At 50.8% G+C, this 24,095-nt stretch overlaps 2 protein-coding genes across 4 annotated transcripts; one reads left to right on the top strand and one right to left on the bottom strand.

The window, feature by feature from the left end:
* The first annotated feature begins 2,654 nt into the window (after nt 1-2,654).
* On the top strand, nt 2,655-6,953 carry LOC309435394 (uncharacterized protein). 3 transcript variants are annotated; one of them, XM_082043580.1, is made up of 4 exons: nt 2,655-3,288; nt 3,971-4,097; nt 4,752-4,859; nt 5,034-6,953. In XM_082043580.1, exons 1-4 carry the CDS (start codon nt 3,010-3,012, stop codon nt 6,431-6,433), a joined length of 1,914 nt encoding a protein of 637 aa, XP_081899706.1. In that variant the 5' UTR covers nt 2,655-3,009; the 3' UTR covers nt 6,434-6,953. The 3 variants fall into 3 exon arrangements, with proteins under 3 accessions (XP_081899706.1, XP_081899705.1, XP_081899704.1); XM_082043579.1 differs by having other exon boundaries at nt 2,655-3,406; nt 5,037-6,953; XM_082043578.1 differs by having other exon boundaries at nt 2,655-3,406.
* Nucleotides 6,954-17,120: 10,167 nt separating this feature from the next.
* On the bottom strand, nt 17,121-23,862 carry LOC309435395 (uncharacterized protein). Its single transcript, XM_082043581.1, has 4 exons — nt 23,211-23,862; nt 22,679-22,805; nt 21,952-22,059; nt 17,121-21,612 (listed from the first exon to the last, which is right to left on the bottom strand). Exons 2-4 carry the CDS (start codon nt 22,803-22,805, stop codon nt 20,102-20,104), a joined length of 1,746 nt encoding a protein of 581 aa, XP_081899707.1. The 5' UTR covers nt 23,211-23,862; the 3' UTR covers nt 17,121-20,101.
* Between the last annotated feature and the right edge of the window lie 233 nt (nt 23,863-24,095).

The raw sequence follows: 24,095 nt of genomic DNA, 5'->3' as shown, positions 1-24,095 counted from the left end.
CTTTTCCAGAAGACTCTTCCTAACTAGCAAACAGAGGGAGGAGATGAACCGCCGTCTCCTATCTCACATGTAAGTGAACTGGGTTATAAAATGACCTCACGCATAATATGAGTTGGCAGCGTGTAAATCTTCAACACTTCCCCTGCCTCCAGAGGTCGTCACAGGACCAGTGTAACTGTGGAGTGGTGATATCTTTCTCTCTCTCTCTCTCTGTCGAGGTTCAAGGCAAGAGAACAATAAACCATGGCAGACGCTCTCTGTTACCCCCTTTACCCTCCCTCCACCCTCTCCTTTAGATCAGAAAGATGATAAGATGAGGTGGAAGGAAGAGAGACTTCAAGTTGGAAGGTTTTAAACGGTTTTACTAATGCTACTAATACAAAGAAAATATATTCAAAATACACAAAACCATTCTCGAATGCTCGATATGGAGTTGGCGTCACTCCAGCAGTGGATGTGTGGAATTCTTGGCTCTCATAGCAATAAAACTAAACATGAGGCTTCTTCAGCATTCCATTGCTTTGACCTTGGTGATACCAGCACCAAGCACAGTGTCTGAGAAAAACAAGCAGGCACTTAGAAGGCACTTAGCTGAAAGGAAAAATCATTAAAAGAGAACTGGTCTTGTTTTTAACAAAACCAGGACACTCTTTCTCTCTCTGATATCTTAGTTTTCCTTCTCTCTCGTTCTTGTTCTTAAACATATAAAAGCACTATCATTGTAAGTTCTGCTGCTAACGCCTTGTTAAGTTTTGCATTATAGTTACCATTGTTGTCAATCCACCATTTTTAGAAGGGTTTTTGCTGTCAATGTATTTTCAAGTTTTGTGATATTATAACATACTTTTGCCAAGTCTCTAATCGCTGTAATTTGTATTCCGCCACGTACTTTTAGTAAATTCATAATCGAATTGGACCCCTGGAGTGACTGTCTGTCATTCGCTTTATTACCGCACAGAGTCACCCAGAGTTAATTCACCCCTGATCTCACCTGTTGAGTCAGGGCGCGTATCGTGTGCAGAGTGAACTCATCCCTCATCCCGTCTGTTGGACGGGACAGTGGGCAAGTTCGGTGCAGGACGTTTAGTCCGGCCTTCTGCTGTTTTGCAGAAGCCTCTGAGCCTTTCCGCCTTTTTCCTCTCTTTTCTCTCTCTGGGATTGGCTTTGGGACCTGGTTCTATTTCTTGGGACTGGCTGCTCAGCGTGTTCATGAGGAATTGCATTGAGTATATTTTATTTCTATTTTTTATATATATTTAGTAGTAGTGTGTTAGTATTTTGTTATTTTATAAAACTGTGCTTATCTCAATCCAAGTTTCTCCCTTCCCTTTCTATGTTCTCCCCTATTAGAGGGGAAGGGGAGGGAGGGAGTGAGCGGTTATGTGGTTGTATTGCCAGCTTGGGTTAAGCCATAACAGTGATCTCAAGAGCGCTCTGCGAAAGCAGCGCCCTAAGTCACTCCCTGTGACACATCCCCTGCGGACCCGACCCAGCAGAGCAGTGACACCTCAGCACCCGCCTGCCCCCGCCTGCTCTGCCCCCTGTAATAGACTTAACGATATATTTGTTAATCACACCGGTCTAAATGGATATGTTATCAGTGGCTATGAAACCTGAGCATATAACATCATATTAGTAGATGCTGTCACTAAACAATGCAACCCGTGTGTAGTCTTTGTAAAAAACTTGTTTCACAGATACCTGTAAAAGCCTAATTTAGTGTACCCTGCAGAACATTCAGTAAGAGACTGACAGCGATAAGGGCCCAGTTGCATCCTTGTGTGAATGAGATAACGGGGTCTTCAGCACAAAGCGGGAGGAAAACCAGCTCAAGCTGTTGGAGTCTTTGCCAAACCCAGCGTGCTAGGCCAAAGACAAGAAGTGCACGACTAGGTGGACTGCAGCCTTCATCCAAAAGACCCCCGCCCGCGACCACCCAGAGACACTGCGCAGGCGCAACAGGAAAGAGCCAAAGGTGAAGACTATAGATATGATTCCTTGGAACTTATTTGAATAAGAATGGCCTTTTCGAGGAAAAAGTTATGAATATGTATAGGCGTTCCTGGAATAACCATGAATACGTAATCCTTTACCACATTTAACCAAGCTTGCTGCTACTGGAAAGCGCGCCGTGGTGGAGCGCAGACTCCCCGGCCGCCCAGCGCTGTTTTGCCTGCTTGCCGCAATAAATTCTAAGCAATTTATTCCGACGAGTGAGTGCTATTTATCGTGATCGTCTATAACACCCCCCGCGTGTCCCGCCGTGTCTCGGTGCCCCGAGCCCAGGACTCCATTTGCAGGGGACCCGTGTGGCCAGGGGGGGCGGGCAGGGCCAGGGGCCGCAAGGACACAGCGGTGCTCCCGGTGCCCGCCCCCCCGAGCCGAGCGGGGCGGAGCGGCAGGACTACACCTCCCGTGCTGCCCCGGCGGCGGGCGGCCCTCCCGGGCGGACGCTGCCGGCGGCTCCCGGCGCCGCCTTTGTCCGTGCGGGGCTGGCGGCGCGGCCCCGGCGCAGGTAGGGGCGGCGGGCGGCGGGCCCGCGGCACGGGGATGGGCGCTGCTGGCCCGCGGGGTCCCGGGGCTCCCCGGCCGCGGGCATCCACCGCCGGGCGGCCCCGGGACGGGTCCCCGGCCCCGACGGCCTCTCCCGTGCTCTCCCCTCCGCCGGCCGCCCCCCAGCCCTGCCGGACCCCCCCGCACTCCCCTTAGGGCCCGGCTCCCCCCGGCGCTCCGGCCTTTCCCCGGCTCGCCCCGTGGCCCCCGTGCAACGCGGACACGCTGCTCCGTGTCCCAGCCGCCCGGGCCCCCCTGGATCCGGCCCTGGCGGCCCCGGCGCTGGGAAGGGCTGGGCTGGGGCCGGGCCGGGTGCTCAGACCCCCGGGACACCCCGCACATCTTCCTGCTGCCCTTGTGGGGCACCGGAGCAAGATTTGGGTACTCGGGAGCTTCCAATATCCCTTTTTCTCGTGGCTCTGTCTCGACTTTGCCCCGAGCTGGCTGGGTCGGTGCATGACGCTCTTTGGTCCTTTTCCCAGTAGCTGTGGAGGCTCGGGGTGCAGGGAAGGCAGCTGTGGGCAGGTGAGTGAACTTGTGCCCCTGATTTTTCATGAAAATGTTGTGCTTGCAGGGACCATCTGTCCTGGCTGTGCTGGTGCGGCTGGTGACGGGACAGGATCTCAAATGGAATCCAGAGCATCCCGCCTCCCTCTTCCCGGATCAATACCTGCACGGGCCTCCATCTCCGCGCCGAGAGCAGCGACGCGCCGGGCTCCAGGCTGCTGCGCCAAGGTGGGGGTCAGGCACGGCCCCGGCTCTGGGGACACCACAGGCTGGAATTTCTGTGATTGGTGCGGTGATGCAGCATTATCAGCAAAACACCCGTGGGACCTGCTGGTCTGTGGATCTGGTCGGTGTGGGGCAATGCAGGAGAGAAGTGTTTTGAGCCCCGGTGCGGTGCAGGGTGCTCCCGTTCCTGCCCGCTGAGCCGCACCACGGGCAGGGGCAGGCAGGAGCGTGCCTGCTGCCAGGCCTCGGGCCAGCCCTTGTGTCACGGTGCTGTGCCCGGTCCTGGTGGGTGATCTGGCATGTGGGATGGATGGGGGACAGGGCACAGTCCCCACTGCTCTGGCGTGGGTCCCTGATCTGTCACGAGCAGGGGAAACCTGCCTCTAAGCCTGCCAGCCCTGCCCCTCTGCTGGCACAGCTGGTGGGGTGTTCCCCCTGCCAGGGACCTCCTGAGAGAGCTGCCCATGCCCCGGTGGCTCTGCTGTGCAACCTGGCTGTGCCAACACCGCCCCCCTTCCCTCACCCATCCCTCGCACAGGATGCTCTGAGCATTCCCAGCACTGCCTACAGGTTGCCAGAGCCCCCAGTGCCAGCGGGGCCCTGCTCAGTAGCAGCAGGATTTCAGCAGAGGTGTTTAGCAACCATGCGGTGGAGTGTGCTGAGCCGGGTGTGCTTCTTGCTGCAGATGTCGGTGACGTTTGAGGACGTGGCGCTCTACTTCTCCCCCCGGGAGTGGGCAAAGCTGTCGGGCTGTCAGCGGCAGCTCTACCGGGAGGTGATGCTGGAGAACTACGAGATGGTCGCCTCGCTGGGTGAGGACTCTCTCTGGTGATGTTGGGCTGGGATCATGCTGGAATTCACATCTTTAACTGAGCTGGAGCCCCTGAATGGGCTGCCGAAGCGCTGACGTAACACTTGCAATTGCAGCCTTTGGAGAGTGTTCCTGGGAGAGAGAATGGGATGGGATGGGATGGGATGGGATGGGATGGGATGGGATGGGATGGGATGGGATGGGATGGGATGGGAACAGCCTATTTCAGTTGGAATGGACCTTCAATATCCATCTAGTCCAACTACCTGAGCACAAATTGCAGCGTGTTGTTACGGGCGTTGTCCAAGTGTCTCTCAAACAGGGACAGGCTTGGGGCATCAACTGCCTCTCCAGCAAGCCTGTTCCAGGGTTTGAGCACCCTCTTGGTACAGAAATGCTTATTCAAGCCCTGTCTAAAACTCCCTGATGCAGCCTTTAGCTGTTCCCAGGTGTCCTGTGTGCAGGAGAGTGGCCGAGGTGACGGGGGCGAGGCGAGAGGAGGCTGTAGGTGCAGGGATGTGGGGGCTGAAGCCGCAGGCTGGCAGGGACAGGAGAGAGGAGCGGGGTGGGGGGGATGCTGGGGCTGTGGGTGCGGGGGCCGGTGCTGCTGTCCCGGCAGTGCGGGAGAGGGGGCTTCTCTCTGTGCCCCGGACAGGCTGGGCCACCGTCAAACCAGAGATCATCTGCAAGATGGAGCGAGAAGAGACACCGTGTGTGCCAGAGCCTCCCAGGAAGCGGCAGAGGCACCAGAGCCCTGTGCCAGGTGGGTATTTGGGGGGTCATGGGGCTGGTGGGGGGTTCAGGTTGCACTGTCCTCTTACTGCAGGTTCTCCATCCACCAGGAAGAGTGTGGGGCTGGCAGGGTACCCGTGCTGCTCCCCATGGGGAGGGGTCCCACCTGACCATCCTGTCACTGACCGTGGTCTCTCCTCCCCAGCAGCCGTCAGCCCTGGGACGCAGAGGGAGACCGAGCGGGTTCCTGAGGGGCTGCCAGAACCCACCGCCCTGCTCCCGGGGATGCCAAACCCTGACGTGAGGTGTCAGGGGGGCTCAGCCTACGGACAGCCAGGTGGGAGCCAGGGGGTCCGATTGGGGCTCCCCCGTCCTTCCTCCCTCCCAGAACCCCAGCCATTGGAGAAGAGCCATCTGACATGCTCCGAGTGCAACAAGAGCTTCCAGAGCCAGTCTGCACTGGATGTCCATGTGCGGAGCCACATGCGTGAGCGTCCCTTCCACTGCACTGTCTGTGGCAAGAGCTTCATCTGCAGGCAGAACCTGCTGAAGCACCAGCACGTGCACAGCGATGAGAAGCCCTTTGCCTGTGGTGACTGCGGCAAGAGCTTCAAAGAGAAGTCGACCCTCATCACCCACCAGCGCATCCACACCGGGGAGAAGCCCTTCACCTGCACCACATGTGGCAAGAGCTTTAGGGAGAAGGGTACCCTCATCATCCACCAGCACGTCCACACTGGGGAGAAGCCCTTCACCTGCACGGACTGTGGCAAGAGCTTTAGGGAGAAGTGGACCCTCACCGGCCACCAGCTCATCCACACCGGGGAGAAGCCCTTCAGCTGCAAGGACTGTGGTCAGAGCTTCAGGCAGAAGAAGACCCTCATCAAACACCAGCGCATCCACACTGGGGAGAAGCCCTTCAGCTGCACTGACTGTGGCAAGAGTTTTGTCTGCAGGGACAAGATGTTGCTTCACCAGCGCATCCACACTGGCGAAAAGCCCTGCACCTGCACTGACTGTGGCAAGAGCTTCAGGCAGAAGGAGAACCTCATCATCCACCAGCGCATCCACACCGGGGAGAAGCCCTTCACCTGCAAGGACTGTGGAAAAAGCTTTAGGCAGAAGGCTAACCTCATCACTCACCAGCGCACCCACACCGGGGAGAAGCCCTTCACCTGCACCGACTGTGGCAGGAGCTATAGCGAGAAGAACAACCTCATCACCCACCAGCGCATCCACACCGACGAGAAGCCCTTCACCTGCACTGACTGTGGCAAAAGCTTCAGGCAGAAGGTGAACCTCATCACTCACCAGCGCATCCACACTGGGGAGATGCCCTTCACCTGCGCGGAATGTGGCAAAAGCTTTAGGTATAAAAAGCACCTGAAGAGACACCGGTGTGTTCACCAGGGCCCGGGGGTTGTCCCGGAGGGTGTCCAGCAGGAGATGGGGGGTCCATCCCCAGCAGGGGGGCCGGCAGAGGCCAAGCCCTTCCAGTGCGGTGTCTGCGAGAAGCGGTTTTGGAAGGAGCGGCTCATGCTGGCTCACCAGCGCACCCACGGCACCCCCAGCCTGCAGCCGCCTCCGCAGCCCGGCACCCCCTGAATCTGCTGCTGAGGGGCCCGTGGGGTGCTGGGGGCTGGTGTGGACATTTTGAGTTGTTGCTGAGCAGTCAAGGAGTTTTCAGGTTCTGGTGCCCTGCCAGCTGGGAGGGGGCACAGCCGGGACAACTGAAACAAAGTGGCCAAGGGGCTGTTCCTTACCATCTGACGTCATGATCAGAATAGAAACGGGGGGGAGTTTGTAGGGGGGACCGCGGCTCAGGGACCGGCTGAACATCAGTCAGCAGGTGGTGAGTGATTGTGTTGTGCAGCCCTTGTTTTGTTTATTCTTACATCATCATCATTGTCTTTATTCCTTTCCTCTTCTATTAAATAGTCTTTATCTCAACCCATGAGTTTTACAGAGATCACTGGATTAGCCCAATGTAAGATTTGTATCAGTCATTTAGCTTAAAAAAATACATTTTAAATAGAATGAGTCACTTAGAACTATAAGATTTAGTGATTTTCAGTATACTGTCCACTTTGGATTACTTAGTAGATAAATTTGCTGAAATCTTAAACTGTGTCTTGTAAAGTTCTGTTCATATTCACTGGACTTCTGTCTATTGGAGCAAAACAAAGCAGCTACAAACCATCAACAGGCACAAAAGGCTGAAAGGCCCAGAGGCCACTGCAACACGGCAGGATGGCAAAAGGCTGAACTGATGACGCTCCCAAACAGAACTCCCCCGACATGGAGCAGAACCAGAATGGATCTCCATCCCTGTCCGGCCCAATTCTGCCGCAAATACATCGTGACTGCGCTGCCAGCCGTCAGATTGCAACTTTCCTTAAATCTGAAGCATGACGCTCATGGCATGGAATATTCTTATTGGTCAGTCTGGGTGTCAGTCAAGGTCTGTCCCATCTATACCCCCTTCCCAGCTGCCTCGCACCTGTGGGCACAGAGCTCAGAGTCCTTGGCTCTCAGACAACAGCAATTAAGAACTGTAACTCAGTCCACAGTTGCTATCTTCTCGTTCTCAAGCCAAATGCATGTAATGACCATGCTGGCTACCATGTTCAGGCCTGGGAGAAGATCACTGGGCTGCCTGCGCTTGCCGAGATGTCAAGGATTCAAGCAGGCACAGCCTCGTGCTCTTTCTCACAGCAAAGCAGGAATCTCAGGCACTCTGATAAGGTGCCTTAGGGTGTCTCACAGACCTACGTTATCTAACAGAGAGGTTCTACTTGTCAAGCATACAAGGTCAGTAGAACAATTAGTGTGATGAATGTGCTTTTTCTACACCACAGCTGCAGCCGCTTGAGTGTATTTACAATTAACCAGCCTCCTTGCTGATCTGCTATTCCCGCATACAGTGAGCACATATAATCTTTGGCCATAAACTCATGTAATCCTGTTACGGTCTGGTCAGGGAAGTCCTGAGCTGGAAGAATTTGTTAATTATACCCAGAGTGAGATTAAGACACAAATGAGGTCAAGTGCCACTTAATTAAGGAACTTTATAAAATACTTCTGTAAATGGATGTCTGTATATTACGGTAAGAAAATAGCGACAGGACGGGGAGAAGGAGATGGGAAAGGAGGAAACCTGGTGTGAAAAATGCAGTTGTGAATCGTGCTAAGATGTTTCATGTTTACAGGTATAACCAAATGAGGCACGGACTTTGAACCTGGAAAACAGAAAGGTGGTTAAGTTCTATGTAAAAAGTTATGAAACTTGTTTAGGAAGTTATATTGATAGAGGGAACTAGTATTTTAAGGGTTAAGCAACTATATAATAAGGGCCTACTAACAAGCTAACATTTTAAACCACATAATTAATATCTAGTTTAGAGCTGTATGTAACTAATTGTGCTAAAAAAAGCAGGACTTCATTAAATGCCGAGATAAGAAGTTTTACAGCACCAGCTGCAACCTTGAGGAGACAAGATAACCAAGATTTACAGCAAAAAAGGGGCGCCAATCTGGTTTCAGTCGGTTTGGTAGATTGGATTCCAGCCAGTTCCTCCTAATGAGCCTAAGGTAAAAAGTCCACTGTGACGAAGCTGAAGGAGCTTCATCCAAAGACCCCCAAAGACCCTTCCTCAAATTCACCAAGTGACACTGCGCAGGCGCAACAGGGGCGGGTCAAGGAGGGGAATATGGAAATGGTTATCTGAGACTCATTTTAATAAAAAGCGGGAAAGGTCATGAATATGTATAGGCGTTTCTGGGGTCATTATGAATATGTAATACCATACTGTATTTAAGCACACTTCTTATTGTTAAGAGTGTGCGTGTTGGGCGGAGTGAATCCCCCGCGCACCCAGCGCTGTTTTGCTTATGCTCTAATGAACACATGTTTAAGGAATACAAGGAATTGGATTAAATGTTGTTTATCCATAGAAAAAGCGTAAGTTATTTATTTCAATTGGTGACCCCGACGTGATAACCTTGGATAGCTCTGTGTTACCTCAGGTTCAAGGGAGGCGCCCCACTTTAATAGTGGCCCTTGGACTTGGGTGTGCGGAGAGTTACCAACGTTATTCAAAATTAAAGCATAAGCAAAAGAATTGAGAAGAATTGAGGTCACTCCCCCTGAATGCTGCAGTTTACCTGTAATCCAGAGTGCACGAAGGTCCCGACGGGAAAAGTGGACCGTAAGTACCGCTGGGTCGGGTAGGTCCTGATGGGAAAAATGGACACTAAGTACCATCAGGTCGGGTAATGTGATTGTGTGACTGGTGTTGTTTGAGACGTAATCTGGTTGTGAAGGGAGTGCGGAGTCCTTCTAACTGCGGTTCCAACACCCCGCGAGGGGTTTGGCCACTGAAGGGACACAGTGAGTGAAGCACTCTCTCTGTTGTGGGTTTGAGCCCCACGTTGTAAGGTAGTGGGTTCAATTCCCACGTTGTAAGGTAGTGGGTTCAATTCCCACGTTGTAAGCTAGTTGTAGTGGGTTCGATCCCCACGTTGTGAGCCAGGTTTCATGGGTTTGAGGTTCCCACAAGAGGTCGAAGGGGAGCGACCTGCCGGAGGTACCCCCCCCCGACAGTCCCTTGGTGTGTGGGGGGGTCATGTTAGAGTTTTGGACCCCCCAACAGTCCCTTTGTGGGGGGATCATGCTAGAATTCTGGGATGAAGAGAAGTTCACCCAAGGAAAAAGCAAAGGATAAATGGACTCAAGGAGTGGACCCCCAGTTTGTAACAAAATCCTGGGGAGATATAAGAAAAGAAACTAGAAAAACTCCAAAAGATAAGGAGAAACAGAGCATTAACTCATCCCTCATCCCATCTGTTGGGACGGGACAGTTTATTTGGTGTCAGAAGTGGGATATTCTGTGAGAAGCGGTTTGGGGTGGGGGGATAGGAGCCAGAGGCTCTAAAGGAGGACGGATCGGTCTGTGCTGTGTTCTCCGGCAGTGGGTCATGGCATCCTGGGTCAAGCCAGGCCTGGACTGCTCCCTGATATTGAGTTTGCTGAAAGATTATAAGGCTTGCCAGAGTCCTGAGGGTCTTAGGTGGGCTTTTGGACATTGGTCGTCTCCAGATATTGTAACTGAGCAAATAAGGGACTTGGCAAAAGAAAGCAGATTTGAGATTTCTGCTGTTTTGGAAGCAGCATTGCTAGCTGCCCCGAAAGACAAACAAACTGAGCAATAGATCATTAAATCACTGTAGACAGATTTACAAGCAGAATGGTTTGAACTTCAGCAAGCGGAGAGAGAATTAGCTGATAACAAATGAATCACAGAAAAACTTGCAGAACAGACTGCAAGATGCCTTTTAGTACTAGCTTTTTTTTCTTTGTGGGTGTCTTTTTGAATGTGTTGCAGTTTCGTAAGCCTTTGCCTGTTGTATGGTTTGTTGGTATTAACTGATACTTTTTCAGGTTGGCCAGAAGCATTCCCTACCAGGACAGCAAAAGTTTAGGAGGTGACTAGAACATTGATACATGAAATAACACCAAGGTTTGGAGTTCCAGCTGTTATATCCTCTGATAGAGGGCCACATTTTATTTATGCGTATGTGAAGTCTTTTGCAGAAAACTTTGGAACCATAATAGGAAGGTCCATTTCAAGACCTCCTCATATCCTTCACTGCTACCAATATTAAAGAAAAAAATGCCTGGCTTCATCATTCTAGATTGAAGAAAGCCTGTGAAACACCATGGAGGGTAACCCGGGTGCAACCTGGAAAACTATATTTTTCACAATCACCTTTTTAGTCCTTCTGGGTGACCAGCCTGGGTGGTGCTTACCGCATTGGTAAGAAGAAACCCAAAAGAACAAAACAAGTGGAATTTTTGGTAGATATGGGGGCAACACTAATTAAAACCTGGAAAGAAGAAACTCCAACCCCATGATGGGAGGGGCCTTTTCTTGTTTTGTTAACTACAGAAACAGCTGTTTGGATGGCAGAGAAAGGATGAACACATGTCTCTCAAGTTAAAGGACCACTGATGGAAGAAAGAACCTGGAAAGCAACTCAAGAACTGGGGGAATTGAAATTGAAATTAACACAGGATCGGTGATGTAACTACTATCAGTATTGTTCATATGAATGTCCAGTATAAATGAAAATCAGAATGTTTTAATAGTTAAGCATGTTGAACTAAGTTGTATATGTAATTCTCTTATCTGTATTTGATGTTTAGGTTGTAATGAACTGTGGTATAAGCATATCCATGAAGGGAAATTACCAACAGGATTGTGTAATAGGCATTTAAGAATAGAAGATAAGGAAACCAAAGCTAGGTTGAGAATTCTAACAGTCACTGGAAGAATACAAAAAGAATAGTGAAGAATGATGGGAGGTATTTACTAAAGGGGTGTATGGGAATTTAGAGAGTCCACCAGTGATAGGAAGAATAGAGTGTAAAAAGAGAAATCAAATTTCGTGTTGTCCTGTTGCTCCTGGGAAGTGAAGGCCAAGAGTTTGGAATACGATAAAAAGTCATCACCTCACGGCAAAAATAGGAAAGGCGGGGACACTACCCTTGCTGCAAGAAGATGATGAACTCGGCTGCCAGCTGCAACCTGGTAGGCCAGAGAGGCAGAGGATGTAGAAACCTGGACCTGATCCTCTTGCTAGGAGTGGAGACTTATTGTTCCCAACCTAGCCTGGCCAATCCCTGTACCAAGTGCTATGAGCGCGTGAGAATAGGACAACTGACACAATATGTTCTCAGTCGTCACACTCATGTTAATTCTGGATGTTATGATAGAACAAAATTGGAAAAATGTGAAATCCAAGGGCAGAAGTTATGGGTAGCAACTAATCTAGGGAAAGGTGGACTCGGTGTAGGCTCTGTCTCCTGCCCTAGGGGAGAACAGAGTATCTGTTTTTCACAAACTGGTATGTGGGGCTATTCAGATGGAGGGGGAGTGCAAGACCAGTATAAGGAGGAGTTAGTTAAGAGTGCTACTCAGGAATTGAAAAGAAGGCGAGAGAAACAGAAAGTGGTACAGAAAAGCAGTGATTGGTATGAAGAAATAAGGCAAAAAGACAAGGGATTACAATTACCAACAGTAGGGAAAAACCTGTTTACAGACCTTATGGAAAAGATAGCCTGGGAATTAAATGTCACATCATGCCGGATATGTGGGGGGTCTCAAATGGCAGAACAGTGGCCTTGGAGAGGAGAGAGTGTAAGCCCAGAAGGATTACTGGTATGGAACAGAACTCACGTAACTCGAGAAAAAAGACCCGAAGGATGGGTATTAAGTCACTTAATAATAGGGCAGATATGCATATCAAGGGATGATGGTAAATGAGATTTTACTGAATACGTTGGACAAACCCCTTGTAAGTTAGTGTTGCGGGCAAATTCATCAAATACTTCTATTCCTCCCACTTGGTGGCCAGGTCCACCTAATGGATATTGGTCTCGAAACTGTAGCCTGGGAAATGAAATGATATGCTGGAAGAATCAAAGCAAAGCAAACCCCTTTGAGGAAATTGGGGATTTAAGGAGATATTGGCAGAATCGTGGCTCTACTGATATAAACGAACCATGGAAAGCCCCTGATGGATTATATTGGACATGTGGGAATAGAGCTTATAATGAGTTAATGCCTAGGTGGAGAGGGTCCTGTACAATAGGGATAATTCAACCAGCATTTTTCCTTTTACCAAAGGAAAAAGGGAGTCATCTGGGGAAACCTCTGTACGAAACTTTAAACAGAGAGAAGAGGGGTTTAATAAATGTCCGCATAGGAGGAACGCAAACTTGGAAAGATGATGAATGGCCTGCGAAAAGGATAATTGAATACTATGATCCAGCCACCTGGGCCCAAGATGGAAGCTGGGGATACCGTACCCCAATATATATGCTAAACCGAATTATCCGGTTGCAAGCAGTGGTTTAAATAATAAGCAACCGGACAGCTGAGGCACTGAATCTTATAGCAAGACAATTGTCTCAGACCAGGGCTGCAGTGTACCAAAATCGGGTAGCCTTAGATTATCTTTTAGCTGAAGAGGGGGGGCGTCTGTGGGAAATGGAATACTTCTGAGTGTTGTTTGGAAATAGATGATAATGGGGAAGCTATAATGAAAATAGCAGAGGAGATAAAATGAGCTGCACATGTACCAGTACAGAAATGGAATTCTATACTTACTAGCCATTGGTGGGATAACTTATTTGGGGGAGCATGGTGGAAGAAAATAGGGTTCATGATATTATGCGCATTTCTGGGTTTACTGTTTGTACCATGTATGATCCCGTGCTTTATTCGGTTAATACATTCAGTAGTCCAAGGCATGCAAATATCAACTATGCCTACAGATCCTGAAATGAACAGGGCATAAATTGATGATTTTAAAAGATAACACCAAACTGGACCTAGCCACCGCTAGGCAGGTGCTGGCTAACATTGAGGCCAAAGCACGAATCAATAGGATAAAAAGAAAAAGGGGGAGTTGTGAAAAATGCAGTTGTGATTCATGCTAAGATGTTTAATGTTTACAGGTATAACCAAATGAGGCATGGACTCTGAACTTGGAAAAGGGAAAAGTGGTTAAGTTCTATGTAAAAAAGTTATGAAACTTGTTTAGAAAGTTATATTGATAGAGGGAACTAACATTTTAAGGGTTAAGCAACTATATAATAAGCGCCTACTAACAAGCTAACATTTTAAACCACATAATTAATATCTAATTTAGAGCTGTATGTAACTAATTGTGCTAAAAAAAGCAGGACTTCATTAAATGCCGAGATAAGAAGTTTTACAGCACCAGCTGCAACCTTGAGGAGACAAGATAGCCAAGATTTACAGCAAAAAAGGGGCGCCAGTCTGGTTCCAGTCGGTTTGGCAGCTTGGGTTCCAGCCAGGTCCTCCTAATGAGCCTAAGGTAAAAAGTCCACTGTGACCAAGCTGAAGGAGCCTTCATCCAAAGACCCCTAAAGACCCTTCCTCAAATTCACCAAGTGACACTGCGCAGACGCAACAGGCAAGGGTGAAGGAGGGGAATATGTAAATGGTTATCTGAGACTCATTTTAATAAAAAGCGGGAAAGGTCATGAATATGTATAGGCATTTCTGGGGTCATTATGAATATGTCATACCATACTGTATTTAAGCACACTTCTTATTGTTAAAAGTGTGCGTGTTGGGCGGAGCGAATCCCCCGCGCACCCAGCGCTGTTTTGCTTATGCTCTAATGAACACGTGTTTAAGGAATACAAGGAATTGGATTAAAAGTTATCTATAGAAAAAGCGTAAGTTATTTATTTCACTAGCAAGCAGTGAGGATAGATTTGCAAGAGACACTCACCACCATGGATGGATCCAGCGGTGTTTTCTCTCTACTAGGTGGGGCGGTGCGTCTCAGGAAGGCAGCTCGTTCATCACTCACAAAATAACCGCCCCTTACATCCCTGAGGGGTACACACGTAATACCTGTCAGTGGTGGGGGTCTCCAGTTCGCAAGCACTACTGTGTGGTCATACAGTCTTTTATAAGGCATTTTGGAGCTATTTTGGAATGTTGTTTCCTGGGCATATACTGCCTGGTCCACACATCTGTGCATGCTCTCAGTCCTGGCACACTGGTCCCGTGTAGTACTGTGTGTGCCTCGGCAGGTGAAGGTGATCACTTGTAGCCAGGCAAGTCCTCTATTGCCTGGAGCTGGGCAGGTTCCCTGTGACTTCAGCCATGCAGGTGTCCAGAAAATGATGTATCTGTTCATGGCAGAGACATTCAGGAGCAAACAGACTTTGAGACATTTAATTTAAAAAGTAGTCCCTGATACCACCCCGTGGCTCAAAGTTTTTTGCTTCTTCGTCCATTGTGGCAGGAAAGTAGCGAAAACAGGTAAGTATGGAAAAGATCTTAATTTTATACAGTCTGCATGACTGTGGATTCAGGCTCAGCCTAATATAACATCACCCTGCGGTGAGGCATCTATAAATTGCATGTTTCAGTGAATTAAATATGGAAGGAGTAACAACAATATAACACCACAGAACTTATAAAACAGAATGCATTTAATCCACAGGGCACCTGGAAGCCCAGAGGAGGGTTCGACTTCCCAACTCTTCCAGGGTTGGACAGGAACATGGTCTAGCTTTCGTATTCCCATGGTGATTTGCTTAACAACTTGGCCATTGTCATCAATCTTTAAATAACAATTAGAATAATTTAGTTTACCACAGACCCACTTTTCTTTGGCTATCAAGTAATCAAGAACCATGCAGTCCTGGAAAATTGCTGTTTGCCTCTTGTGGCTTGATGTGCGAACAGATCAAGACCATGGGTGGTCTCTTTGCTAAGAATTTCTAGGGCCTCTTGTTAGCAGGTGATATGGTTTAAGTTATCAATAGGTTCTTGAGCACCACTGATCCATTCATTCAGGCTCCAAGCGGCTGGCCCATAATGCTGTATACTTTGTTCTGGTGGCCATTGCTGTTTTACCCGCTTTTGAGTCCCTCCACCAGTAAGGGAAGTATCAATTGATTGTTTTTCTCTTACTAGATGAGCATACACTCTAATGCCTAACATATTTCCTAGAATTTGGGGTAAGAGAAAAAAAACGGGGCCTAATATATCCTGCACCAAATCTAAACGTTCTGTAGTAAGCAGAACCCTAAATTACTCCCCCATGACATCACCTGAATCTCTACAACCTATTGGCATACAACCAGAAAGCACTATCAAGGCAGTACCTCTGATACCTGAAGTGGCACATCAGGAGGTGACAGACGGGTCACCCACTCCCAACCTGGAAGTTTTGGTGAGAGGCTGGGCCAAAATACTGACGGGGTGGGAAAAAAACAAAACAAACCAAAACAGAAGACAAGGTGAACCTTAGGATGGTGGAAGAAAATAGGGGGATAAAATCTACACCCTTGCATAATCTTTAACCTTCTCTGGTGAGGCCGGCACAACCTCCTGATAACAAAAGGTCTACAAGATGGACAGGGATATTTAAAACCCATCTGTCTGTTTTATATGGTGATGGTTTCTATTTGCAGGCCCCAATTGTTATATTGTCACCATGTTTTCTGAAACTTCATGCTTAGCTGTACATAGCCTTTTTTTTTGGTTAATATTTTTAGGATGTTGTCCCATCCCAACTGATGGGAGGAGGGATGAGTTAACTCTGAACACGACACACGCCCTGCCTCACCAGGTGAGATCAGGTGTGAGTTAACTCTGGGTATTTCTGCCTGGTAATATGAAGTGAATGACAGACAATCACTCCAGGGGTCCAATTCAGTTATGAATTTACTAAAAAACACATGGTGGAATACAAATTACAGCAATTAGTATAATATCACAAAACTTATCAATACATTGACAGAAACACCCTTTTAAAATGGTAGATTGGCAACAATTGGTAACTATAATACAAAGCTTAACAAGACGTTAGCAGCAGAACTTACAATGATATTGCTTTTATATGTTCAACAAAAAGGAAAAGAGAGAGAGAGAAGGAAAACTAAGATATCAGAGAGAGAGAGACACAGGAAGATATCACCACTCCACAAGCCGATGGATCCCACAGCATCCTTTGGAGGTGGGGGGGACGCATTAAAGATTTGGGTCCACCTCATGTCAGACACGAGGTCATCTTATAACCTAGTTCATTTACACCTGAGATAGGAGAGGGTGGTTCCTCCCTCCGTTTGCTCTTCATGCTAATTAGGAAGGCTCTTCTGGAAATGGGTCTGGGGTCTCCACACTAGGAGAAAGTTCACAGTACTGACCAGCAGTGAGTTGTTTTGCCCATCAGGGGCAGCTGTTGGTTCGTGGTTTCTTCTTGTAGCTGGTCGTCCGACCAATGGTTCATCTCTATCATCCCAATTAGGCCATGAGGCCTTCACAGCAACACTGTTAATTGCCTATATATATTACAAGGTATCTACCTCTAGGGCCATCTATCTTTTCTGTCCAAAGTATCAATCACAAAACATTGGGAAAGATAAGACGAGGTGTCTGCCTCCACAGCCATCTAGCTTTTCTTCCCAAAGTAACAAAAACCAGGTGTTTAAGGCATAACATAGCCCTTTGTTCTGCTTAGGATGGGGGGCATGCTTCAAGGTTGTCACAGATGTATAGTGCAGGATCGCAGATGCTGCTTTGGGCGACCATTCTCTTTGCCCTTAATACCTCAGGAGACTCCCAGCTCACCATCTTGCGGAGAGCGAGCTTGGTTAAAGCTCGCAAAAGGGGGTTCCAACGAAGTCCTTTGAGCACTCGCAACCGAATCGGAGACAGACAGAGACGCGGACTCAATATGAGGTGCGGTCAAAGTCAATTTAGTAAACTACTAGCACGGTTTTTATATTCTCTACAGCAGGCTCAGGCATAGCAACAGACATATGGTCAGTTAACACAAAGCAATCACACATCCCACCCCCCAAGGTGATAAGTCATTCGCAGTTGTCCATGCATTGTCCGGCACGCTGGCGACATTCACTATCTTATCATCTCAGCAGAGATAACATTTAACCAGCTCAGGTCGCTTCTTTGTTCCTCACTATCTATGACCTTTGATCTGCTGCTGAGTCTGGGTCGTGTCAAGCGCGGGATTGTTCATAGATAACTTCTGATACAGATGGTGAGCTCGCTCTTTCAAAAATTCTTCTACACCATCTCAGTTACTGGTATGATACAAGTGGAAACAAAAAACGCTTCACCATGTTTTGCCTTTCACAAATGTCACAACTAATGATGATTGGGGGTGGCGTGGATGCAGCTGCATGTGGAGTAACCAAGTTGGGGCCTGGAATTGTACCTACGGGGTAAAAAATCATGCAGCAACAAAAACAAGGCTAATGGGAGGAGCATTTGGAACTCGGTCAACCACCTATCACGACAGCCCCAAAGGAGGTAAATGGAGTCCCTCTTCAAATGGTGCCTGCGCCCTGCAAGGCCATTATTGGATTTGTGGATTTTCCAACATTGCGTGGTTCTTGATTACTTGTAAGCCAAAGAAAAGTGGGTCTGAGGTAAACTAAATGATTCTAATTGTTTAAAGATTGACAATGGCCAAGTTGTTAAGCAAATCACCATGGGAATACTAAAGCTAGACTGCGTTCCTGTCCAACCCTGGAAGAGCTGGGAAGTTGAACCCTCCTCTGGGCTTCCAGGTGCCCTGTGGATTAAATGCATTCTGGTTTATATGTTATATGGTGTTATATTGTTGCTACTCCTTCCCTATTTAAATCACTGAAATATCCAATTATAGATGCTTCACTGCAGGGGGATGTTATACCAGGCTAAGCCTAATCCACAGTTATACAAACTGTATAAAATTAAGATCTTTTCCATACTTACCTGTTTTTGCTACTTTCCTGCCACCATGGACAAAGAAGCAGCAAATTTTGAGCCACAGGGTGGTGTCAGGTACCATATTTTAAGTTAAATGTCTCAAAGCCTGTTTGCTCCTGAATGTCTCTGCCATGAACAGCCACATCATTTTCCGGACACTGGCTTGGCCACAAGTCACAGAGAACCTGCCCAGCTCCAGGCAACAGGGGACTTGCCTGGCTACCAGCGATCACCTTCCCCTGCCGAGGCACACGCAGTACCACACGGGACCAGCGTGCCGGGACTGAGAACATGCGCAGATGTGTGGACCAGGCAGTACGTGCCACTGCCCGGGAAATGACATCCCAGAATAGCTCAAAAATGCCTTAAAGAAATCTGTAAGACCAGACAGAGACCCCCACCACTGACAGGTATTAGGTGTGTACCACTCAGGGACATAAGGGGTGGTCATTTTTTGAGTGATGAACGAGCTGCCTTCCTAGATGCACCACCCCGCCTACTAGAGAAAAAATGCACTGGATCCATCCATGGTGGTGAGTGTTTCTTGCAAATCTATCCTGATGCTCACTAGGTTTCCTCCTCTCCTGTCTCCTCCTCCCTGTCATATCCATATTTTCTTTTGCTTGGTATGCTGGTTTGATTGAAAGTGAGTTAATTTTCTTCATGCAGTTAGAAACTTCTTTTTTTTGTAGCTAGCAGGGTTATTATTTGTGAGTTGTGAGGCAGCTGGGAAGGGGGCCATAGATGGGACAGACCTTGACTGACATCCAGACTGATCAATAAGAATATTCCATGCCATTTGTGTCATGCTTCATATTTAAGGATCTGATGGCTGGCAATAGAGTCAGGATGGAGTTGGAGCAGACAGGGATGGACAGGGACTGAATCCCATTCTGGTTCTGCTCCGTTTCAGGGAGTTCTGTTTGGGAGCGTCATCCGTTCAGCCTTTTGCCATCCTGCCGTGTTGCAGTGGTCTCTGGGACTTTCTGCTTTTTGTGCCTGTTGATGGTTTGTAGCTGCTTTGTTTTGCTCCAGTAGACACAAGTTCAGTGAATGTGAGTGGAACTTTACAACACACAGTTTTAGATTTCAGCAAATTTACCTACTAACTAATGCAAAGCTGACAGTATACTAAAAAAAAAAAAAAATCATACAAGCTTATAATTTTAAGTGATTAATTCTATCTAAACTGTATTTCTTTAAGCTAAATGACTGATACAAAACTTAAACTGCACTCATCCAGTGATGTGTGTAAAACTTGGGGGTTGAAATGAAGACAGTTTAGAACAAGGGGAAGGGAATAATGACAATGATGATAATGACGTAAGAATATACAAAACAAGTGATGCACAACACAATCACTCACCACCTGCTGACTGATGCCCAGCCCATCCCCAAGCCACAGTGCCCCGGCCAACTCCCCCCCCATTTCTATACTGAGCATGATACTATATGGTAAGGAACAGCCCTTTGGCCACTTTGTTTCAGTTGTCCCGGCTGTGCCCCCTCCCAGCTGGCAGGGCACCAGAACCTGAAAACTCCTTGACTGCTCAGCAACAACTCAAAACATCCGGGTATTAGCAACATTCTTCTCATTCTCAATCCAGAATGCAGCACCAAACTAACTACTTGGAACAAAATTTACTCTATCCCAAACAAAACCAGGACCTACCCCCACAGCCACCCCCACAGCAGCCCCAGCGCCCCACAGGCCCCTCAGCAGCAGATTCAGGGGGTGCCGGGCTGCGGAGGCGGCTGCAGGCTGGGGGTGCCGTGGGTGCGCTGGTGAGCCAGCATGAGCCTCTCCTTCCAAAACCGCTTCTCGCAGACACCGCACTGGAAGGGCTTGGCCTCTGCCGTCCCCCCACTGCAGACAGATACCCCGTCTCCCACTGGACATATGTCGGCTCAAGGCCCAGGCTCTGGTGCACCTGCTGGTGTCTCTTCAGGTGCTTCTTCTCCCTGAAGCTCTTGCCATATTGGTTGCAAGCGAAGGCATCTCCCTGGTGTGGATGCGCTGGTGGATGATGAGGTTCTTCTTCTGCCTGAAGCTCTTGCTGCAGTTGGTGCAGGCGAAGGGCTTCTCCCCAGTGTGGATGCGCTGGTGACTCAGCAGGTGCTGCCTCTGGACAAAGCTCTTGCCACAGTCGGTGCAGGTGAAGGGCTTCTCACCGGTGTGGATGCGCTGGTGGATGCAGAGGGTCTTCTTCTGCCTGAAGCTCTTACCGCACTCGCTGCAGGTGAAGGGCTTCTCCTCACTGTGGATGCGCTGGTGACTCAGGAGGCTGTCCCTGCAGACAAAGCTCTTGCCACAGTCAGTGCAGGCAAAGGGCTTCTCCCCAGTGTGGATGCGCTGGTGGATGCAGAGGCTCTTCTTCTGCCTGAAGCTCTTGCCGCAGTCCGTACAGACAAAGGGCTTCTCCCCAGTGTGGATCTGCTGGTGGATGAAGAGGCCCTTCTTCTCCTTGAAGCTCTTGCCACAGTCAGTGCAGCTGAAGGGCTTCTCCCCAGTGTGGATACGCTGGTGGATGACAAGGGTTGACTTCTTCCTGAAGCATTTGCTGCAGTCAACGCAAGCAAAGGGTTTCTCCCCAGTGTGGATGTGCTGGTGACTCAGCAGGGTCTGCCTTTCAATAAAGCTCTTGCCACAGTCGGTGCAGGTGAAGGGCTTCTCCCCAGTATGGATGCGCTCGTGGATTATGAGCTTCCTCTTCTCCCTGAAGCTCTTGCCACAGTCAGCGCAGGGAAAGGGCTTCTCCCCAGTGTGGATGCGCTGGTGACTGATGAGGGTCGACTTCCTCCTGAAGCTCTTCCTGCAGCTGGTGCACGCAAAAGGCTTCTCCCCGGTGTGGATGCGCTGGTGACTCAGCACGTGTGATCTTTGGACAAAGCTCTTGCCACAGTCAGTGCAGGTGAAGGGCTTCTCCCCTGTGTGGATGCGCTGGTGGATGATAAGTCTCTTCTTCTGCCTGAAGCTTTTGCCACAGTTGGAGCAGGTGAAGGGCTTCTCCCCAGTGTGGATGCGCTGGTGGATGATGAGGCTCTTCTTCTCCCTGAAGCTCTTGTCACAGTCAGTGCAGTGGAAGGGATGCTCACGCATGTGGCTTGATATGTGGACATCCAGTGCCATCTGGTTCTGGAATCTCTTGTTGCACTCGGAGCACCTGGGAGGGCTCTTCTGTAAGGGTTTCTGTTCTGGGAGGTGGAGGTTCCCTAACTGGGCCCCCCGGCTCCCGCCCAGCTGCCTGAACGCCAAGCCCCCCTGACGCATCCTGCCCGAGTTTGGCATCCCTGGGAGCTGGGTGTTCTCAGTCCCAGCACGCTGGTCCCGTGTAGTCCTGTGTGTGCCCCGGCAGGTGAAGGTGACGGCTTGTAGCCAGGCAAGACCCCTATTGCCTGGAGCTGGGCAGGTTTCCTGGGGATGGCAGCTAGGCAGGTCTTCCAGGAGGGACGTCACTGCTCAGAGACAGGAGCAAAGAGAATTTCAGAATTCTGTCTTAAAATATGGTCCCTGAAAACTATTCACCATCCAGTCTGCCACTTCAAAAAACACCAGGTCTCCAGCACCCTCCTGTCAGCCTCTCAGGAATCCCCTCAGTCTCCCAGTGCGTCCCACAACTGACGGCTGCTGGGGAGGAGAGAACAGGGTCACTGCCAGGGACAGGATGGGCATGGACAGGGGAGCGGCATGGACAACCTGCGAGCCTCACAACCTTTCAGGCACATGGATCACCTGGAGCAAGGGGATGGTGTGGGTTGAGCCCCCCAAACCCCTACCATACCCCTGGTACCCACCTGGCACAGGGCTCTGGTGCCTCTGCCGCTCCCCAGGGTCATCTGGCACACACGGTGTCTCTTCTCGCTCCATCTTGCAGATGATCTCTGGTTTGACGTTGGCCCAGCCTGTCCGGGGCACAGAGAGAAGCCCCCTCTCCCGCACTGCCGGGACAGCAGCACCGGCCCCCGCACCCACAGCCCCAGCATCCCCCCCACCCCGCTCCTCTCTCCTGTCCCTGCCAGGCTGCGGCTTCAGCCCCCACATCCCTGCACCTACAGCCTCCTCTCGCCTCGCCCCCGTCACCTCGGCCACTCTCCTGCACACAGGACACCTGGGAACAGCTCAAAGCTGCGCCTGGGAGGTTTAGACTGGATGTGAGGAAGCATTTCTGTACTGAGGGGGTGGTCAAACCCTGGAACAGGCTGCCTGGAAAAGTAAACAATGCCCCAAGCCTGTCCCTGTTGGAGAGGTATTGGTCAACACCCTTCACAACATGCAGCTTGTGGTCACACAGACAGACTAGATGACCCCCAGGTCCCTTAACACTAAAACAGGCCATTCCATCCCATCCTCTCTCCCAGGACCGCTCTCCACCGGAGGCTGCCTGGCAGGGTAAAACCTGCAGTTGGAACCATTCTGGCAGCAATGAGACCAGCTGGATTTTCCCTTTCAAGGTCTCCAGCTCAGTTAAAGAGATGAATTCTGGCTCGACCCCAGCCCAACATCACCAGAGAGAGTCCTCACCCAGCGAGGCGACCATCTGGTAGTTCTCCAGCATCACCTCCCGGTAGAGCTGCCGCTGACAGCCCGACAGCTTTGCCCACTCCTCAGGGGAGAAGTAGAGCGCCACGTCCTCAAACGTCACCGACATCTGCAGCAAGAAGCACACCCGGCTCAGCACACCCCACCGCATGGTTGCTAAACACCTCTGCCAGAATCCCACCACTGCCGAGCAGGACCCTGCTGGCACCAGGGACTCTGGCATCCTGAGGGCAGCGCTGGGAGAGCGTCCTGTGCAAGGGAAGGATGAGGGCAGAGGGGCAGTTCTGGCACAGTTGGGTCACACAGCAGAGGGGGCTCACTCAGACCACCTGCCGGGAGAGGGGCAGGGCTGGCAGGCTTACAGGCAGGTTTCCCCTGCTCACACCAGATTAAGGACCACGCCAGAGCAGTGGGAGCTGTGCCCTGTCCCACACCCATGCCACAAGCCAGATCACCCACCATGGCAATCCCAGCCCGTGGTGTCCCCAGAGCCGGGGCCGTGCCTGACCCCCACCTTGCCGCAGCAGCCTGGAGCCCGGCGCGTCGCTGCTCTCGGCGCGGAGATGGAGGCCCGTGCAGGTATTGATCCGGGAAGAGGGAGGCGGGATGCTCCGGATTCCACACGAGGTGCCTGTCCCGTCACCAGCCGCACCAGCACAGCCAGGACAGATGTTGCTCACAAGAACAATATTTTCATGGAGAAATCAGGGGCACAAGTTCACTCACCTGCCCACAGCTGCCTTCCCTGCACCCCGAGCCTCCACAGCTACTGGGAAAAGCACCAAAGAGCGTCATCCACCGACCCAGCCAGCTCGGGGCAAAGCCGAGAAAGAGCCACGAGAAAAAGGGATATTGGAAGCTCCCGAGTACCCAAATCTTGCTCCGGTGCCCCACAAGGGCAGCAGGAAGATGCGCGGGGTGTCCCGGGGGTCTGAGCACCCGGCCCGGCCCCAGCCCAGCCCTTCCCAGCGCCGGGGCCGCCAGGGCCGGATCCAGGGGGCCCGGGCGGCTGGGACACGGAGCAGCGTGTCCGCGTTGCACGGGGGCCACGGGGCGAGCCGGGGAAAGGCCGGAGCGCCGGGGGGAGCCGGGCCCTAAGGGGAGTGCGGGGGGGTCCGGCAGGGCTGGGGGGCGGCCGGCGGAGGGGAGAGCACGGGAGAGGCCGTCGGGGCCGGGGTTCCCTCCCGGGGCCGCACGGCGGGGGATGCCCGCGGCCGGGGAGCGCCGGGACCCCGCGGGCCAGCAGCGCCCATCCCCGTGCCGCGGGCCCGCCGCCCGCCGCCCCTACCTGCGCCGGGGCCGCGCCGCCAGCCCCGCACGGACAAAGGCGGCGCCGGGAGCCGCCGGCAGCGTCCGCCCGGGAGGGCCGCCCGCCGCCGGGGCAGCACGGGAGGTGTAG

The sequence above is a fragment of the Streptopelia decaocto genome (genome assembly GCF_964273445.1).
Source record: "Streptopelia decaocto genome assembly, chromosome: 1".
NCBI lineage: Eukaryota > Metazoa > Chordata > Aves > Columbiformes > Columbidae > Streptopelia > Streptopelia decaocto.
The sequence above is the reverse complement of the archived record's forward strand: the minus strand, read 5'-3'. Positions and strand labels throughout refer to the sequence as shown.

What these genes read in the sequence shown, in the direction of transcription:
- LOC309435394 (XM_082043578.1), top strand. Translation starts at nt 3,107, where the DNA reads ATGAAAATGTTGTGCTTGCAGGGACCATCTGTCCTGGCTGTGCTGGTG. An exon ending in CGAGATGGTCGCCTCGCTGG is followed by an intron (nt 4,098 to 4,751) that starts GTGAGGACTCTC and finishes TGCCCCGGACAG; the next exon opens with GCTGGGCCACCGTCAAACCA. An exon ending in GCACCAGAGCCCTGTGCCAG is followed by an intron (nt 4,860 to 5,033) that starts GTGGGTATTTGG and finishes TCTCCTCCCCAG; the next exon opens with CAGCCGTCAGCCCTGGGACG.
- LOC309435395 (XM_082043581.1), bottom strand. Translation starts at nt 22,805, where the DNA reads ATGTCGGTGACGTTTGAGGACGTGGCGCTCTACTTCTCCCCTGAGGAG. An exon ending in CCAGATGGTCGCCTCGCTGG is followed by an intron (nt 22,060 to 22,678) that starts GTGAGGACTCTC and finishes TGCCCCGGACAG; the next exon opens with GCTGGGCCAACGTCAAACCA. An exon ending in GCACCAGAGCCCTGTGCCAG is followed by an intron (nt 21,613 to 21,951) that starts GTGGGTACCAGG and finishes GTCTCTGAGCAG; the next exon opens with TGACGTCCCTCCTGGAAGAC.